General features: G+C 42.5%; 1 protein-coding gene across 1 annotated transcript; it reads left to right on the top strand.

Moving 5' to 3' along the window:
• The first annotated feature begins 6 nt into the window (after positions 1-6).
• On the top strand, positions 7-15236 carry LOC112967416 (myosin-1B). Its single transcript, XM_026068554.1, has 26 exons — positions 7-108; positions 405-711; positions 1121-1194; positions 2188-2275; positions 2371-2488; positions 3236-3359; positions 3445-3581; positions 4682-4937; positions 6411-6653; positions 6760-6936; positions 7040-7185; positions 7273-7363; positions 7452-7841; positions 8462-8588; positions 9618-9736; positions 10069-10265; positions 10675-10858; positions 10945-11110; positions 11282-11406; positions 11649-11957; positions 12059-12262; positions 13254-13379; positions 13474-13644; positions 13730-13834; positions 14130-14225; positions 15084-15236. Exons 1-26 carry the CDS (start codon positions 7-9, stop codon positions 15234-15236), a joined length of 4335 nt encoding a protein of 1444 aa, XP_025924339.1.
• The last annotated feature ends 3557 nt before the right edge of the window (positions 15237-18793 follow it).

The following is an 18793-nucleotide window of genomic DNA, read 5'->3' as shown; positions in this document are numbered from 1 at the left end:
CACCACATGTTCGTGCTGGAGCAGGAGGAGTACAAGAAGGAAGGAATTGAATGGGAGTTCATAGACTTTGGGATGGATCTGGCTGCCTGCATTGAGCTCATTGAGAAGGTATCACTCTAATTCAAAATGTCTGATATTTTCAAGAATTCATTACTTTTATATATGCATAATGTAGGTCAAAAGCGTACATATACATATGATATTATGAAAGTATTGTTTTAGATTCTTTTACAATTTGCTTTGCTGATCATAAATTGATTCTAGAAGAATCCTGTTTTGAAAAAGACTGAGAGCTTTTATATTGTCCCACTCAGAAAGCTTGTTCTTTGTCTGTGATTCTTTCTGCCTTTTCACCTCTCCTTCCTCCTTTCTTCTTCTCTTCTATGTGCTGCTATTTCTTCCAGCCCATGGGCATCTTTTCCATCCTGGAAGAGGAGTGCATGTTCCCCAAGGCAACTGACACCTCTTTCAAGAACAAGCTCTATGACCAGCATCTGGGCAAGTCCAATAACTTCCAGAAGCCCAAGCCTGCCAAAGGCAAGGCTGAGGCCCACTTCTCCCTGGTGCACTATGCTGGCACAGTGGACTACAACATCACTGGTTGGCTTGAGAAGAACAAGGACCCGCTGAATGAAACTGTTGTGGGGCTGTACCAGAAATCATCCATGAAGACACTGGCTTTACTCTTTGCCTCTGTTGGAGGAGAGGCAGGTCTGTTCTCTAAAATTCATATTTTCATCTTTTTTTTTTTTTTTAATGACTCTTTCAGAGCCATGAATATGAGCTGGAGTAGGTGGTTTCTCAACATGTTCTTAAGAGACTGCATACTGTGAAGAGTCTCAAATAGCTTGAATTTATTAAAAAAGGAAAAGATCAAATGTATCTCAGACCAGTGAGCCATGATAAGTCCTAGGATTCCAGTCAGTGCATACCTTTGAACCTCTGTATCCAGAAAACAAGTTTCTCTCTTCCTTTAGAATGAATGTTGACTCTGTGTCCCACTGCATCCTAGGTTCTTCGCTTAGCATGAGTAATACGTATGAGCAAGCTTCTTACAGTCTCACAGAGAAAAAGTTTGCAACTCAAAGTTGTAATACCATCTGTTTTTGGTATTCTTCAGAGAGTGGTGGCGGTGGCAAGAAGGGGGGCAAGAAGAAAGGTTCTTCTTTCCAAACTGTCTCAGCTCTTTTCAGGGTAAGTTCATTATCCCTCTGTATCCTGTAACAAAAACATCTTTTCAGTTATTCATAAAAGGGATGACTCCAAGTCAGCTGAGGCCAATGAGACGATACCTGTTGACTTAATCTTTCCTTTTTGAAAAGAGCACTTCAGAGTCAGACTCTAGTTTCATTTACTCACAAGTACTTTGGTAGGACCAAGCTCTTGCCCAATTTCCCCCTCCCCTAGGAGGGATCTGGCTGCCTGCCTGAGGGAATATCTAGTCTGGATCTGCACATAAATTTGATATGGAAAGCTAAGCTGATATGGAAACGCCAAGGCCAGCTACCTTCCCACCGATGGACAGGGCTTAAGGCAGATGGAGAAGCATCTGTTTGGGTTCCTGTAGCATCTAGCTACTGCCTGGCATTCTGGACAGGTTTTTAAATTGCATGGAAGGGATACCTCTCTAAACAGCCTTGCCACTGCTCCAAACCAGGGCTAACCCGAGAGCGGTTAGGTCCTACCCAATAAAAGTAACTGTTAAAATCGGTGCTAGTTCCTGGGTTTGCTGTTTAAAAGCACTTCCAGCAAAGTGTGCTCTAGGGCCTACCCCTTGTGCCTTTTCTCTGAGAGCTGTGACCCCCTTTCTCACCCAGCAGTAGCTCTTTCTTGTCTTCCTCTGCTCAGCCTTTGTCATATATATCTTCACAAGTTGCACCTAATTCTATTAAATACCTCTCTCTTGGCCCTCCCTGTAAACTTTGCATTCCTAACAAAATTAAGTATCTCGTGCAGAGTGAGAGTCTGGTGACTGAGGATAATCATCTTCCATTGAGAATTCTGTCTTTTGGTGCCTCAAATCTCTGGTGACCTTTTTCCATGAGAGTCATCTGAGTGGATAGGTCCGTCTGCCTCATGAGAACACATTACACAGTTTCTTTCATGCTCATCTGGTAGTGTAGCTACAGAGGTAACATTTGATAATAATAATAATAAAAAAAAGAAACTTTGCCTATGATCCCACAGGAGAACCTAAACAAGCTGATGACCAATCTACGGAGCACTCACCCCCATTTTGTGCGTTGCATCATCCCCAATGAAACAAAAACACCCGGTAAGAAGACAAAGTAGAGGGAGATCTTGCTGTGATGCAGTCATTATTCTTTGTGCTTTTTAGTAAAGTATCAAATAATTGTCTCATTCTTTTAGGTGCCATGGAGCATGAACTGGTGCTTCACCAGCTGCGTTGTAATGGTGTGCTAGAAGGAATCAGAATTTGCAGGAAGGGATTCCCCAGCAGAATCCTCTATGCAGACTTTAAACAGAGGTCAGAGCCCTTTCTGCTCTCCATCCTGTGTTTACTACATAAGTTACAAATCTTACCTGTTTTAACATTTGTGGCTATTTTATAATTCTGTAATTTTGTAATTAAAACTGAAAGAAGGACCAAATTGCAGGAAGGTATAACCAAAGATAGCATGTGTGGCTGACAAAGGAGAAACTGTTGAGAAATGAAGGGATACGTCAGGTGCCCTCACTAATTTTTGCTCACCACACAACTGAACCTTGCCAATGTCTCTGACTAGGGAAGCACACTGGAGCTACACAAGCCAGTACTTCCAAGATTTAAAAAAAAAGGGGGGAGGGGGGAACCTGAGATATGGCTACAAAAAATCTCATACACAAATTACATACTCAGCTAGAGTGTTCTGTATATGCTGCTAGTGTCAGTGGAAGATCATTTCTTGCTACATGTACAGTGGCAATGTTCCTGTCTAGCAATTTTCTGTTCAAGAATGAAAGCATAGCTTAAGACAAAAAGATATCAGAATGAAATGCCTGGATATCAGTATCATCTTTTCATCTACTATTGTTCAGCTAAACGCAGTGAAAGCTTCCTTAATTTTGTTATTAGAATTCATTTCACTAAGAATGTCATCTATAAACATGGGATGGAAGTCCAAGTTCCTCAGCTTCATGCTGCTGCAAAGAATGCTGCTAATTTCACTAGCTTGTATAAGCTTATGACTTTAGACTTAGTCTCTGTTAATTCATACCTCCTTTCATTCCACAGATACAAGGTGCTTAATGCAAGTGCTATCCCAGAGGGACAGTTCATTGACAGCAAGAAGGCTTCTGAGAAGCTCCTTGGCTCCATTGATGTGGACCACACCCAGTACAAATTTGGTCACACCAAGGTACAATCACTCCTTGACTCACGTACTGTGGGTCTGTGCTTTGCACCACCTGACAGTGACATGCTGTGATATTTCCTTTCTCAAGGTATTCTTCAAAGCTGGGCTGCTGGGACTCCTGGAGGAGATGAGAGATGAGAAGCTGGCACAGCTCATCACTCGCACACAAGCCATTTGCCGGGGGTACCTGATGAGAGTGGAGTTCAAGAAAATGATGGAGAGAAGGTTGATATTTACAGTATTTGGCCTGTTGAGCCAATCCTCATCACACACCAAGGACATGAACAAAAGTGAAGATGAGCTGCTTCTCACTGAACTTCCATTTCTTTCTCATTAACTCAGTTTACCAGTATATGTGTGTTTGGGAGTATAAACTGGCACTAGAAGAAGGAGTATAATACCCTGYTTTAGGAAAAAAGATGGCAATCTTCAACTTATATCTCCTTTTGTGCTACTTTGTGCTAAATTCTGTAAATGGCTAAATTCTTTATATATGTCCAAAAATCAGATACCTAGTCTTAATTATTTTAGACTCCCCTTATAGTCAAAGGGGAGAAATGCACACTTCTGAAACAGAAGTATATCCTCTTCTCTTGGATAACAGCCATGAAATGCACCAAATCACCTTCTGGAGATGTTCCTTTTCTTCAGCCATAAAAGTGAGATAAGACCATCTCTACATCACACTAGGGAGTTCTGTTGAAAGATTTCTTAATAAGTTTTGAAATGCCATGCTCTATTGAGCTTCTCACCTTTTCTGGGAGATGAGCTTGTATTCTCAAGCATTATGCTTTACTAACACAGCTGGACCACTTTTCAGACCTGAGCTACTACATACACTTCATTCATTAGCTCTGTATCAGCTAACCTGCATTCTTTGAAGGAGCCTTCATTATACTGCCTGAACTTGCCTGATAAAGCATCTGTTTCTGCAGATGGTGTACAAACGTGGTGAAAATTTAGTGTAGGATTGAATCTCAAAGAGTTTGATATGCATACTGAGAAGGTTGAAAATATATGTTGACTTTCCTTAAGCTTTCTTAGAACCAATTAGGTTTTGACTCAATAACACTTAGTTTTTATTTAGTATTATATGAGTGAGCCTATTTCATCTCCTGGGGCTACCTGGATAATGAAATTCTGTTAGAAAATTGATAAGATTTATAGAACCTGACATTTGGACTTATCTTTGAAAAAAATCACATAACTGCATACACACATACACACACATATATACATATATGTTCAACTATGTACAACTATTATATATAGAACTGTATATATATATTCATATATATAGTTAAACATATGTTTTAATGTTTCAGGGAGTCCATCTTCTGCATCCAGTACAATGTTCGTTCATTCATGAACGTCAAGCACTGGCCCTGGATGAAGTTGTTCTTCAAAATCAAGCCCTTGCTGAAGAGTGCAGAATCTGAGAAGGAAATGGCCAACATGAAGGAAGAGTTTGAGAAAACCAAAGAAGAGCTTGCAAAGTCTGAGGCAAAGAGGAAGGAGCTGGAGGAGAAAATGGTGTCCCTCCTGCAGGAGAAAAATGATCTGCAGCTCCAAGTGCAGGCTGTAAGCATTGCTAATGTTTTTGACTCATAATGCCCTGTGTAAAATAATCCCAAGTATCCCAATAAGAGATATCTTATCGCAAAAGAATATTTATTTAAACACCATATATATAATTTATAAAATATGACAGAAAACCACACTGAAAAGCCAAGGTGAAATGTATAAATATTAACAAATTTGCAATGAGTTTTAACAGCTAATCCCTTAGGCTTTTAAATCAAGGGTGAGTAATTGATTTCCAGTTAGTAAATTGTACAGCTTACAGTATCATATTTTTAATCATACATGGCAACTTACAGTAGCAACCATGATATCTTTATACAATCTTATTTACTGTATAATTTTGATATATTATCATCTGATCAATGGACATAGTCTGGGGGTCCTATTAACACTTTGATTTAGAGAATCACAAATAAATTCATGCGGAGTAAGAGGGGCTGAGAGTGGGTGCCAGTTCTCTAGCATTTCTTGGGAAGAACAGTGATGAAAGTGGAGGCATCTTCTTTTTCCCTGGAGATAAAATGGGGGCAACAAGGATCCCCTTAGGACTATCCTCACCAGYAAGGATTAGGATTTATCTGACTTGCTTTTGATGCCTGTAATACAAATACCTCCATCTGAGTTAGTAGCCTTAGGTTCTTTTCATATTCAGCAAAAAGAAATGTGACCTTTGAGAATATGATAGAGCTCTTCCAAAAATCTGTTCTTTGCTAAAACCATGTGGAAAGGAACTAGCAGTACGTGGAGAATAATGGTTAGTTCTCCAATTTCAAAGTTTGCATCTTAGGATGTCTGTAAATTCAGTCAATTGATACTGCACTGGTAATACACCAGCCTTCTTTCCAAACTGTTTTTATTCACCAGAAAAGCTATATACCTGTCTGGTCAATGGCTGCCTTTGAAACAGGATCTTAGGGCAACAAACTAGGGTATAAACTAAAGACTTTTATTAAAGATGAGTTCATGCTCAGTAAATCATCCTGTGACAGTTGCAATAAGCATCTCTCAGCAGAATATTGGAATATTTAGCTCTCAGGATTTAGACTTTGGCTGTTAAAAAATCTGCTTACATGGACTTCCAATAACTTCTATGCCAGTCTACAGTCCAGTGAAATCCAACATTAATAAAAAGATGAAAAAATACAAGGCATTGTCTATTTTCAGGCACTGTCTTCAAAGCAAAGTTATTTTTGAGTTGCATGAACAGTGAAAAAGCTTTAAAAAAAAACTGCTCAGAGTCTACATTTACAGTGTGATGCTTAAAAATATATATACCTTTAACTTCAGGCAAGAGGCGTTCCAAGACAAGTAGATACTCCTATGATAAAGAGCTTTAACTAAAAGTGTCATTGCAAAGCTACCTTGAAAATAATAGTTCCTTCTTTGAAAATCAGGAGGAAAAATAATTATGAGGCAGACATAAGAAGAACAGAATTATGTAAAGCATTCTATTAAATGTATCTTGTGTAGGAAGCTGATGGTTTGGCTGATGCTGAGGAACGATGTGACCAGCTGATCAAAACCAAAATCCAGCTCGAAGCCAAAATCAAGGAGCTGACAGAGAGAGCAGAAGATGAAGAAGAGATGAACGCCGAGCTGACAGCCAAGAAGAGGAAACTGGAGGATGAATGCTCAGAGCTGAAGAAAGATATTGATGACCTGGAGTTAACACTGGCTAAGGTTGAGAAGGAAAAGCATGCCACCGAAAACAAGGTACAACAGAGAACTTGTCACTCACACTCCAGAAATCAACRCTGKGCTGGTACAGCACGTTTGTAGCTACTTCCTTTAATTGCCACCTGCTCCCTTCTTCTCACAGGTCAAAAACCTCACTGAGGAGATGGCGGCCCTGGACGAGAACATTGCCAAGCTGACAAAAGAGAAGAAAGCCCTCCAAGAGGCCCACCAGCAGACACTGGATGACCTGCAGGTAGAAGAGGACAAAGTCAATACACTGACCAAAGCTAAAACCAAGCTGGAGCAGCAAGTGGACGATGTAAGCACACACACACACACACACACACACACATTCAACAAGAACAGGACAGTTGTGGAGGTAGACCTGGCAGGCAGAGCATTCATGATCTTCTTCTGTTTAGCTTGAAGGGTCCCTGGAGCAAGAGAAGAAACTGCGCATGGACCTTGAGAGAGCCAAGAGGAAACTCGAGGGAGACCTGAAGCTGGCCCACGACAGCATAATGGATTTGGAAAATGATAAGCAGCAGCTGGATGAGAAACTGAAGAAGTAAGTGTGGTTGTGGGGAACCCTTTGTGCTGTGCATGTTCACACTTGTTTTTCTTTGGGCTCTAACACAGTTTGCTTTGCACAAAGGAAAGACTTTGAAATCAGCCAGATCCAGAGCAAGATYGAGGATGAGCAAGCCCTGGGCATGCAATCCCAGAAGAAGATCAAGGAGCTGCAGGCGAGTCTTTGTTCTGTCCCTTCCCTCATTCTGAAAGAGGTTGGGTAGGAGCAGGGCGTGGGTGTGAATGGTGCCTAATGTTCCCCAGGCCCGTATTGAGGAACTGGAGGAGGAAATCGAGGCMGARCGKRCCTCTCGGGCCAAAGCAGARAAGCAKMGRKCTGACCTCTCCAGGGAGCTAGAGGAGATCAGTGAGCGCCTGGAAGAAGCAGGGGGAGCTACGGCAGCTCAGATTGATATGAACAAGAAGCGTGAGGCAGAATTTCAGAAGATGCGCCGGGACCTCGAGGAGGCCACTCTGCAGCATGAAGCCACAGCTGCCGCCCTGCGGAAGAAGCATGCGGACAGCACGGCCGAGCTTGGGGAGCAAATCGACAACCTTCAGCGCGTCAAGCAGAAGCTGGAGAAGGAGAAGAGTGAGCTGAAGATGGAGATTGACGATTTGGCCAGTAACATGGAGTCCGTCTCCAAAGCCAAGGTACTGCAATATTTCTTCAGAGCAATTTGAACATAATGAAGTATTCATATTTTAATATATTTAAATTAATCACATTTTAAAATAAAAGAGTTACACTTTACAACATTTTTACCTATTTCAGGATTAGTACAATACTATGCGGTTGTGTTTGGTGAGAGCTATATCTGAAGCACCTAGCCTAAGGAACTAAAGGGTTCGCATTGTTTGGTTCAGAATAGTATATTGAAAGATACTGAAGTTATCAGTTTTTTGGTTTATTCTAAAATAGAAATTACTTCAATTATACCCTTTCCTTTTTCCTTCCTATTGTTCTTTTCCTCCTTTAAACACTTTAATGACATAGTCAGTAAGTCCCAAACAGAAATTTTAAAAAATTCCCCATGATACAGCATGTCAGCATCCATGTTCTCTATTTCAAAAACTAGGTATGAACATTAATTAATTATGCAAATATTAAAATTAGGGACTGAAATTTTATAGTAAGACACATCAGTCTTCTGAGACATTTGACTTATATATTCCTAAATCATTGCCTTTTTATTTTCTTCTCATTCTCAGTAACTCCGTGTATTGAAAAAACAATCATTTAGTATTTTTCATTCTGTTCTTCATGCACATAGGCCAATCTGGAGAAGATGTGTCGCACTCTGGAAGATCAGCTAAGTGAGATTAAGACAAAGGAGGAGGAGCACCAGTGCACAATTAATGACATGAGTGCTCAGAGAGCGCGGCTACAAACAGAGGCTGGTAAGATATTTATGTTTTTTAAGAGAACAATGTAAATGACATGGGGCTAAAAAAGACCTGTGATCAAAAAGGGGTCACAAAGACTTGGGGGTCCTGGAGTACAAGTTGAACATGAGCCAGCAGTGTGCCCTTGCAGCGAAAAAAGCCAACAGCATCCTGGACTGCATTAGGAAGAGTGTTGCCAGCAGGCTGAGGGAGGTTATCCTTCCCCTCTACTTGCTGCTGGTGAGACCACAGCTGGAGTGCTGTGTCCAATTCTGAGCGTCCCAGTACAAAAGAGACAAAGATCTACTGGAGTGAGCACAGCACAGGGACACAAAGATGATTAAGGGGTTGGAGCATCTATCCTAATCCCAGCTGAGAGACCTGGGATTGTTTAGGCTAGAGAAAAGAAGACCCAGGAGGGCACCTTAATCAGTGTGTATAAATACATGATGGGAGGGAGTAAAGAAGATAGATAGAGCCAAACTCTTCTCAGTAGTATCCACTGACAGGACAAGAGGCAATGGGCACAAACTGAAATACAGGAAATTCCATTTAAACATAAGAAAAATAAAATTACTGCAAGGGTGGTCAAACACTGGAACAGGTAGCCCACAGAGGTTGTAGAGTCCCTATCCTTGGTGATATTCAAAACACAACTGGGCACAGTCCCGGGCAACCTTCTCTAGATGATCTCCAGAGGTGACTTTCAACCTCAATAGTTCTGTGATTCTATGAAATGCAATACCTGGGGACATGCACCATGTGGTACTCATGCTGTAAGCTCGATGTTTCAGGAAACCACTGGACTTAGTGCAAACATACAGTATGATTGCTCAGATATCAAAGAAGGGGCATGATATTTGTCATTCCCTGCCTCTAAGATGAAATTCTCCACAGTACTTAGAGGATCTCAATGGGTATCACTGACTAAGATTCAATAAAGGAAAGAAAACCTCAAAATACTTTTCATGTGCATTTCGTTATTAGGGTTATCACTTTAAATCGGTCTCATAAAGGTTCTCTTACTTATTTGGACCTTTTCAGGTGAATATTCACGCCAGGTGGAGGAGAAAGATGCTCTGATTTCTCAGCTGTCAAGAGGCAAGCAGGCATTCACCCAACAGATTGAGGAACTCAAGAGGCATTTAGAGGAAGAAATAAAGGTGAGGACGCTTCCCAAAATCTGTCTTTGGGGCACTATTCCTCCTGCCTAAGTGATGCCTCAGCCACTGTAAAATGGAGTTACAGAACCACCACCATGAGAGCCAGGAAAAGCCCCACTTAGGTAATTCAGTGCAAGCCTTCTCATGGTGGCTTTGCTCCCTGTTCCCGCCAGTCTATCCATTAACTCTTTTGCAAGTTCACAGCTCTTCCTTTCCCATCCAGTGGACTGTCCTCATTCCCACAGGAGAATAATCCAGTGCCTGATAACATTTCAGTCAGGGCATTTCCCAGGATACAGCTACTCCTTGTCCCAATCCCATTGTCCCCCCAGGCCAAGAATGCCCTGGCCCACGCCTTGCAATCCGCTCGCCATGACTGTGACTTGCTCCGGGAACAATATGAAGAGGAGCAGGAAGCCAAGGGTGAGCTGCAGCGCGCCCTGTCCAAGGCCAACAGTGAAGTGGCCCAGTGGAGAACCAAATACGAGACGGATGCCATTCAGCGCACGGAGGAACTGGAGGAGGCCAAGTACGTGGGGAAGATGGGGAAGGCTAGCAGAGGCTAACAAGGGAGTCGGAAGAGACCACTGAGATACTGTCAGGAAGAAGCCAGCGCTGTGCTTTGGGGTGGGGTGGCAGGAAGAGGGAAAACACATCCCACAGACGATGTGGGCTGGCAAAAGCAACAAAGCCCATGAGACGGAGGATGGCAGAGAGAGGCCATGCAGGGTGTGCACAGGGGGCAGAGGCATTGCTAGAGCCACTTGGGATTTGGGCCTGGGAATACGATGATTGCCTGGGAGAGGTCCTGTGCTGTGTGTGAAAGGGGATCTCGCATTGCCAAGTGGCCAAGCGTGCTGCTGTGAAAAACACACCCAGCTGCACACCACAGGCTCCCCTGCGCTTCCTCACTGGGAGCTGTGCTTACCATCTCCCAGGAAGAAGCTGGCRCAGCGTCTGCAGGATGCAGAGGAACACGTCGAAGCTGTGAACTCCAAATGTGCTTCCCTGGAAAAGACAAAGCAGCGGCTGCAGAATGAAGTGGAGGACCTGATGATTGATGTGGAAAGRTCRAAYGCTGCCTGYGCAGCTCTGGACAAGAAGCAGAAGAATTTCGACAAGGTAACCTGGGCTCCAGCCTTGTGCTGTGGGGACAGAGCATCCCCTCATGGTTGCCACGTCCATACTCAGGCCCTCTTGCTCTTCAGATCCTGGCAGAGTGGAAGCAGAAGTATGAGGAAACGCAGGCTGAGCTGGAAGCCTCCCAGAAGGAGTCTCGCTCTCTCAGCACGGAGCTGTTTAAGATGAAGAATGCCTACGAGGAGTCCTTGGACCACCTGGAGACGCTGAAGCGGGAGAACAAGAACTTGCAGCGTAAGTCCCGGSCRCTCTGCTCCTCACAGGCCTTTCTTGCAAGCTTCTCTAGCCACCACATCAAATGGCTCCATGCCTGCAGTGCTGCGAGGGTGCGTGTCACCTTCCTGTGGCAGGACGTTTCTGCTGCTGCTCAGTGCCTGACCCTGCCATTTGTCCCTGTCCCTACAGAGGAGATTGCTGACCTGACGGAGCAGATTGCAGAGGGAGGAAAGGCCATTCATGAGCTGGAGAAAGTGAAGAAGCAGATTGAGCAGGAGAAATCTGAAATCCAGGCTGCTCTGGAGGAAGCTGAGGTACACAGCATTATTTATTGATCTCTTAAAAGTCTTGGACCTGTATCTCATTATAAACACTGTGAAATTATTCCCACAGACAAAAGGAAAAGAGATTGTGTAGGAAAGTGTAAAGATATTATCTGAAACACACCACTTCTCTCTACTTGCTGTAATGAAGACTACTCTCTCAATTGCTATGGTATTTAATGTTCAACATCTGTCATGTAACAAATACTGAGTTCTCATTTATTCTTGTTCAGGCCTCCCTGGAACATGAGGAGGGGAAGATCGTTCGCATTCAACTTGAGTTGAACCAGGTGAAGTCTGAAGTTGACAGGAAGATAGCAGAAAAAGATGAGGAAATCGACCAGCTGAAGAGAAACCATCTCCGAGTTGTGGAGTCCATGCAGAGCACCCTGGATGCTGAGATCAGGAGCAGGAATGATGCCCTGAGACTGAAGAAAAAGATGGAGGGAGACCTGAATGAAATAGAGATCCAGCTGAGCCATGCGAATCGCCAGGCAGCAGAGGCACAAAAGAACCTGAGGAACACACAGGCAGTGCTGAAGGTCCATTGAACAAAAGATGCACATGGAGAAATGTCTTAGCTGACATTTTCATTGCAAAAGGGTTCTGAGACAGCTTATAATTTCTCTCACTTGCTCTACAGGATACCCAGATACACTTGGATGATGCTCTCAGGGCACAGGAGGACCTGAAGGAGCAGGTGGCCATGGTGGAGCGCAGAGCAAACATTATGCAGACTGAAATTGAGGAGCTACGGGCAGCCCTGGAACAGACAGAGAGGGGAAGAAAGGTGGCTGAGCAGGAGCTGATGGATGCAAGTGAGCGTGTGCAGCTCCTGCATACCCAGGTGAGGTGACTTGGTGAGAAATGTCAGTACTGGTTAGCAGGAGAACATTTTATATGATTTACTCTAGTCAGTGCTGGAGGCTCAGCTTGTAAGACAAGATTAACCTTTTCTGAAGTAACCATTATGATACTAAAAGAGATGTTTATTGAAAATGTTGGTATCCTGATTCTGTGCTGAATTTGAGCAGTATGATGATGATGAAAGTTGATGACCATCCAAACTAGCAAACACAGGACTGCTTTTGAACTCCCAGGTCTGGGTGTGTGTGCTGCCTATGTTCCCAGGTTGTATTGGATGCAACTCAGGCTTCTATCATCTTTGCATCCTACCTTAATCTCCAGCGACAACACACTTAGTCGCAGGACCAGATTTGATTAGTGGCATCCCCCAAATAGTATGTAATCTGAGCAGTCAGGGACTAAAACTCTGAAAGTACAGCAGCATTCATTCCTTTGTCATTCGAGATGTAACATCAGGGAAGCCTCATATTCCTTTAAAAATGTGCTTCCTTTAAAAATGTGCTCAAGAGAGTGGGGCTGAATTTCTGGATCTATGGTAGCTACATGTCATAACTAACAATCAAGTGCCTACATCTATGGAAAGTGTCTGGTTTTACATAATAAAAACATGCTGGAAGCAAACCATCCCATCTACATTACAAACTTTTTTCAGTGTAATAAGAGTGAGTTAGTGCTTCCTTTTTTATGCTAARGAGAAAGCATTTCTCTAATTTCCCTCACTATTTTTATTCCTTTACTTATCCAGTCTGGGTTGATGAGATTTGTTACAGCTTAAGGGAAAAGTACTCCCTCTCAGATTAATGGCATTAATTGTTCGAGAAATAAAGCATTGCTCCCCAATGATAATAAACTTTACAAAAAAATCTGTGGTATCAATTTTTCACAGAAATATATCTGAAATAACTCAAATTCATGTAATATTCTTAATTTGATGAGCTAACAAACACAAATGTGTGATGCTGTTTGCACAGAACACCAGTTTGATCAACACCAAGAAGAAGCTGGAAATGGACATTTCCCAAATTCAGAGTGAAATGGAGGAGACAATCCAGGAAGCCCGCAATGCTGAAGAGAAGGCCAAGAAGGCCATCACAGATGTGAGYTGTGGGCTCCTTGCATTGCTAGTGGTGGATGGCTGCTACCCCAGCATGTCTCCCATCCCCAAACTGGCGCTGTTCCTTTGYTCTCCAGGCAGCCATGATGGCAGAAGAGCTGAAGAAGGAGCAGGACACCAGTGCCCACCTGGAGAGGATGAAGAAGAACTTGGAGCAGACGGTGAAGGACCTGCAGCACCGTCTGGATGAGGCTGAGCAGCTGGCCCTGAAAGGAGGCAAGAAGCAAATCCAGAAGCTGGAGGCCAGGGTGCGTAGGGCTGGTGTTTGTGCATCAGGGAGCATGTYTCATGGGAAGCCATAGAAAAGCTCCAAGCATGGCCTTCTCATTGCAGGTGCRGGAGCTGGAAGGGGAAGTTGATTCTGAGCAGAAGCGCAGCGCTGAAGCTGTGAAGGGTGTGCGCAAATACGAGAGAAGAGTGAAGGAGCTGACCTACCAGGTAAAGCAGGAATCCGCATCGTACTGATGCCCTTCACAGAGAAAGCCAAAATGTAGCCCTGTGCTTAGGGATTTTTTTCTGTCCTTCTCAATCAGTTACACAGTTAGCAAGTTGACAGTGAGGAATCACGGAACATAAGAAACTGCTTTTCCTGTCATGTTAGGAGGATCCAACTTATCACCTCTGTTCTACTGGGCAGCAATACCCTACAAGGAATTTTACTCTCTATTTCATGTAGAGGGTATTTAAAGAGGAAGGGCACAGAATTGTTTCTCTTGCTTGTCGTTCTCTTTAGTCTGAGGAAGACAGGAAGAATGTTCTCAGGCTCCAGGACCTGGTGGACAAGCTGCAAATGAAAGTGAAGTCCTACAAGAGACAAGCTGAGGAGGCTGTAAGTATCCCTGTGAGCCAGGTCAGCCTTCTTCTGGCAGAGGTGGAATTCTGTGTTGGTGTTTTCCTCTGTCCAGCTCTGTTTGAACCCTCGACTTTTTTGTCATCTTCTGGCTGTGCTTTATGGACCAGCTCAGCAATGTGGAGAATACATTTTCTCTGACCATTGTTGAATCACTGGGAAAAGTAAGGAAGGCTCAGAACAACACCTGTGGGAGCAGGTCTCTTCTTCCTTTCTTTCACTTCCTTTATTTCATATCTATTTTACTCTYAGAGAAAGAACATTGCCTTCAAATATTGTAAAACAATTTTATGACAGTAAATCACTGGGAAGTGATTTAATGGAAATAACTGTAATTAGATATAATTATTGAATATTTTTAAAGAGCTTTAGCACTTTATACTCAGGGGAAGATTCCTGTCAAGTATTGTTAAACGTCTAAACACTTGGTATCTATTTAAGCTATTTGTTTGGATTCCCTCTAGAATTGCTGGAGAGGAGAACCTGCTAACCTGCACTCTGATTTCTTTTTTTCACTATGCAAAGACAAAATACCACAGCATGTCCAGTGAAGCACAAATTATTCAAAAACATTCAGGGGGGTTGGACTAGATGATCTCCAGAGGTCCCTTCCAACCTCAGTGATTCTGTGATTCAAAAACCTATTTGAAATTAGTTTTAATGAGCCTTCTAAAGTAGAAACCAGCAAGGATTTGATCATCTTCGTTTAGTTTCCAGATACACTGAGCATGATAAGTGTCATTCTGCATCTTCACATTCTATTATTAAATCTCATGTACATCAACCTAGTGTAGGATAATTGGTTTTTGGTTTTCATGAATCTCTTCCTATCCCCAGGAGGAGCTGTCCAATGTCAATCTCACAAAGTTTCGCAAGATCCAACACGAGTTGGAGGAAGCTGAGGAGCGGGCTGACATTGCAGAGTCGCAGGTCAACAAGCTCCGAGCAAAAAGCCGGGAAATTGGCAAAAAGACAGAAAGTGAAGAGTAAACGCCTCCAGTAGTGGAAAGTGAATGAGAAATTGCACAAAATGTGAAATTCTATCACTTTGATTTGTAATTACTGTTTAGTCCTTCATCAATCTCTAGATAATTAATGTCTAAATAATAAAAATTGTAGAGATCTTTCCATAGAAATAATGAGAAGTAACTGCTGTATTTTTATCATTATCCTGAATTCTTATTAACATTTACATTTTTTTCCTCCTTATTTAGATTAGTTAAATTAAAAATCTTTCCTCAGATATTTTTAGCATTTGGACCAATGTTTAAGTGGTCTAATCATGCCTCCTGTTTCTTTGGATTCTATCTTTGGGATATCTTTGGGAATCTATGGGATTTCACCTGRGAGTTTCTCAAGGGAGAAAATTGTTATTTCTTTGCAACTGAATGTAATCAACCCTCATAACTTGTGCTTTATGAAGACACTAGATTTTTAACTCAAAAGTTCCAGCTAAAGAATAAGAATTTATTACATTTTTCTAGTAATCCATTCTAAATATTCATTATTCTACTAAATTATGTATCTCATTTGCAATTGGTCTTTTTTCAGGTTAAATGTCTTCAATCCTGTATGCCTTTTTGAAATGGAATTTAGAGGACATTTAACTCTGAAATGAGATCTGCTGCTACTTTTTGTTCAGGAAAGTGATGGGGAAACCAACATTCCAAGTACAGCAAAACCAGTTGTCTCATGTAGTCCTTCATAGCCTATATTCTGTTCCTGAAAGCCCCCTGGATTTTCTAAAATGGGTAGGCAGGCATCTGGCTCCAAGGTAATCCAAAGAATTTTGCCTAGCTTGGCATCACTCAAAATGTGGGTTTTCATCCAGTGCAGACTACAGCACATATCATAGATTCCATGGTAACCTTTCTGAAAAACAAGAACAAAGGAGGTGGAAGTACCCGCCTTCTGTGTTATAATCTAATACTTAGAGCACTTGTCCCTCCACAGTCTGAAGAGATTTGAACACTGAGATACTCTCAGCGGAATGTCATATCCACCTGGCAATAGGATAGTTGGAGGAGCCAAATCATCCACCATTCCTGTTGAAGATGCACTGCTATGCCTTCAGGAATTAAATAAAAAAATAAATAAATATCTACAAAGAAAGATGATAATAGAGAGAATACTCATCTGGGAGAAGGATGACTGCAGTTGATAGACCCCTAAGCACTACTGAATACTGAGCTGGCACTTCACTAGTGTCACCACAGGCCTATCCAAGTCCTTTTTCCTAGTTGTTAGGAACCTGATGGTTTGTCAGTGTTCCAAAGCACCCAAGAAATTCAATTATGATCATTTTGAGCTGGGCCATACTCTAAACCATTCTTCCTCATCTCTCCCACTTTCTCAGGTCTACTGTCATCTTCTTCCTTTCATATTCTAATGTTAATTGAAGAAAGAGGCTGTGGTGTTATCTGCTGTGTGTTCTGATGGAGTCCAGAGCGGAAGGCTATGATAAACAACACAGTGTAGACACTTTCCTCACAAAATGGTTCTGTTTGTAGGTTCTTCATTTGGTTTCTTCTGAGAACATTCATCTTGCCCACAATGTATCTGCCACCTGCCACTGAGACACCACTCACTCAGACCAATTTTATAGCCATTGTACTTCTTAGTGAACACAGGTTAGACTAAACAATGCTTCATGTCTCAGAATATATCATCGTTTATTTTATCCTGAATGGTTTGTCAGTCACTCATAATCCTCCCATTTCCTCTTATAATAAAATAAAGTTTCTTATGGTTAGGAAAACTAAAGCTTTATGGTTAAGAAAGCCAGAATCACAGCTGGTCTTCAGTCCAACGCAGCCACTTGTTTTCCACAGGTCTGATGCTTGCACATGCAAGTGCTGATGTCATGCACATCAAAGAGAGTGTTCAGTGACTGAGAGCTAGCCAGCACTTTTCCCCTCATTTTTCTTTTTACTAAACATCATTCAGACCAAACTTGAGGATGGAAATACTAAATTCTTCATAAGCTTTCCAAGGTCATTAGATACATGCATGTATGTGTGCACACCTATGAAACATCCTCTATATATATTTATAAAAAAGTACATAGTGTATGCAATTTACATATACCTATATATGTATGTAGCCCCCCCACACACACACACACCTATAGATATGTATAAAGCTTCTGAAACCTTTTTTTCAACAGCAACCTGGTAAGATGAAGATGTATGATTATCACCATTTCGTTACTGGTATGTAATAAAGGTCAAAAGTCAATTAAGGCCACTATTTTTAGCGCTCAACTTGAATGTTTTGATAAGGATTTTACAGTTTTAAAGGACAACTTCCACTGACTGCAGTCCTAGCTGAGTGCTCAGCACAGCTCCAGTCCAATCCCAGACTCACATGCCCAACAGCTCAGAAATTAAGCCTGTGTGATTAATCTTGTGGAAAGTACTACTGCCTCTACCTTAAGGAGAAGTTAGTCTATAGCCAAGGTCTTTTTGGAGGAAGAAAAATGATGTGACAAACCAGTATGCAGTCTTGATAGTATGTGGACAGTTCTGTTTCCACATAATCAGCAGAAACAAAAGCAGCAGAAAGTGTCCCTGCTCTGAAATCTGCCAAATGACTGTCCATGATTTTGGGGGGTCCAAAGCTCTTTTGCCTTCCTACCTGCTCACTTTCTATGCAACTTCATGATATGTTTACTCTTCTGAACTTGTCTACACTCTTGGGGAGTGGAAAAACATGGGCAGAGCAGAAATAAGTGGTAATGGCCTCAGAAGGATGACAGAGTAGTATTGTATTTATCTTTAGATAGGTCCAAGCCATGCTTCTAGATACAGTTATTAAAGAAACTGAAGTTTCCTCCAGCTGACCTGCTATATGCAGGAAGCAATGCTCTGGAGGTGTGGTCAGGGTCTCCCTGCCCAGCCTTCCTGAAGAGGTTCAGTCCTGCCTCCTCTCCCTCTAACTCCATCCGTTGACAATTCCAGCAAGGATAGCAAGTTCCTGCATAGCTGTAGTGCTTGGGAAGGCAGTCTTCTCAATAGACTCAGAGACCAGGATGTAGACCAGGATGGGCAAGCAGAGAACTCCCAAAGGGCCTGTAGGTCCTGCTCCAGTCTCCTGGCCTTCTACTCTGGCATTTTCCCATGGAACTAACCAAGAGTCCGTGCACTTCTGCTTGGTTTCCCCAGTCTGGTCAAGAATGCCTTATTCTCCTCATTTCATGAATGATAACACACACAAGCTTTGAACCTAGGAAAGATCCTGTCCTTCAGGTGAAGCAGGCAGGGACAGACAGAGTCTGGACAGACAGAAGGTCCAACAGGCAGAATCAGTGGGTCCCAACAATGGTTCCAGAAAGGCAAAGCCTATCTAGAGTGGACTGACATCATCCAAAGTGCCTGGAATTTGGCCCAATTCCTACCTTGGTACTTATTCAATAGGCATGGGTGTCTACACATCCCACGCAGAGCATATGACCACCCCAAGAGACCAAGAAACAGAGGCTATGCCCTGCATGTACAGGCAACCTCTCTGAAGTACTCATTGCAACAACACTCTGCTGTCTGCTGCAC

Source organism: Apteryx rowi, unplaced genomic scaffold (genome assembly GCF_003343035.1).
Source record: "Apteryx rowi isolate R43461 unplaced genomic scaffold, aptRow1 scaffold_275, whole genome shotgun sequence".
Taxonomy (NCBI): domain Eukaryota; kingdom Metazoa; phylum Chordata; class Aves; order Apterygiformes; family Apterygidae; genus Apteryx; species Apteryx rowi.
The sequence above is the reverse complement of the archived record's forward strand: the minus strand, read 5'-3'. Positions and strand labels throughout refer to the sequence as shown.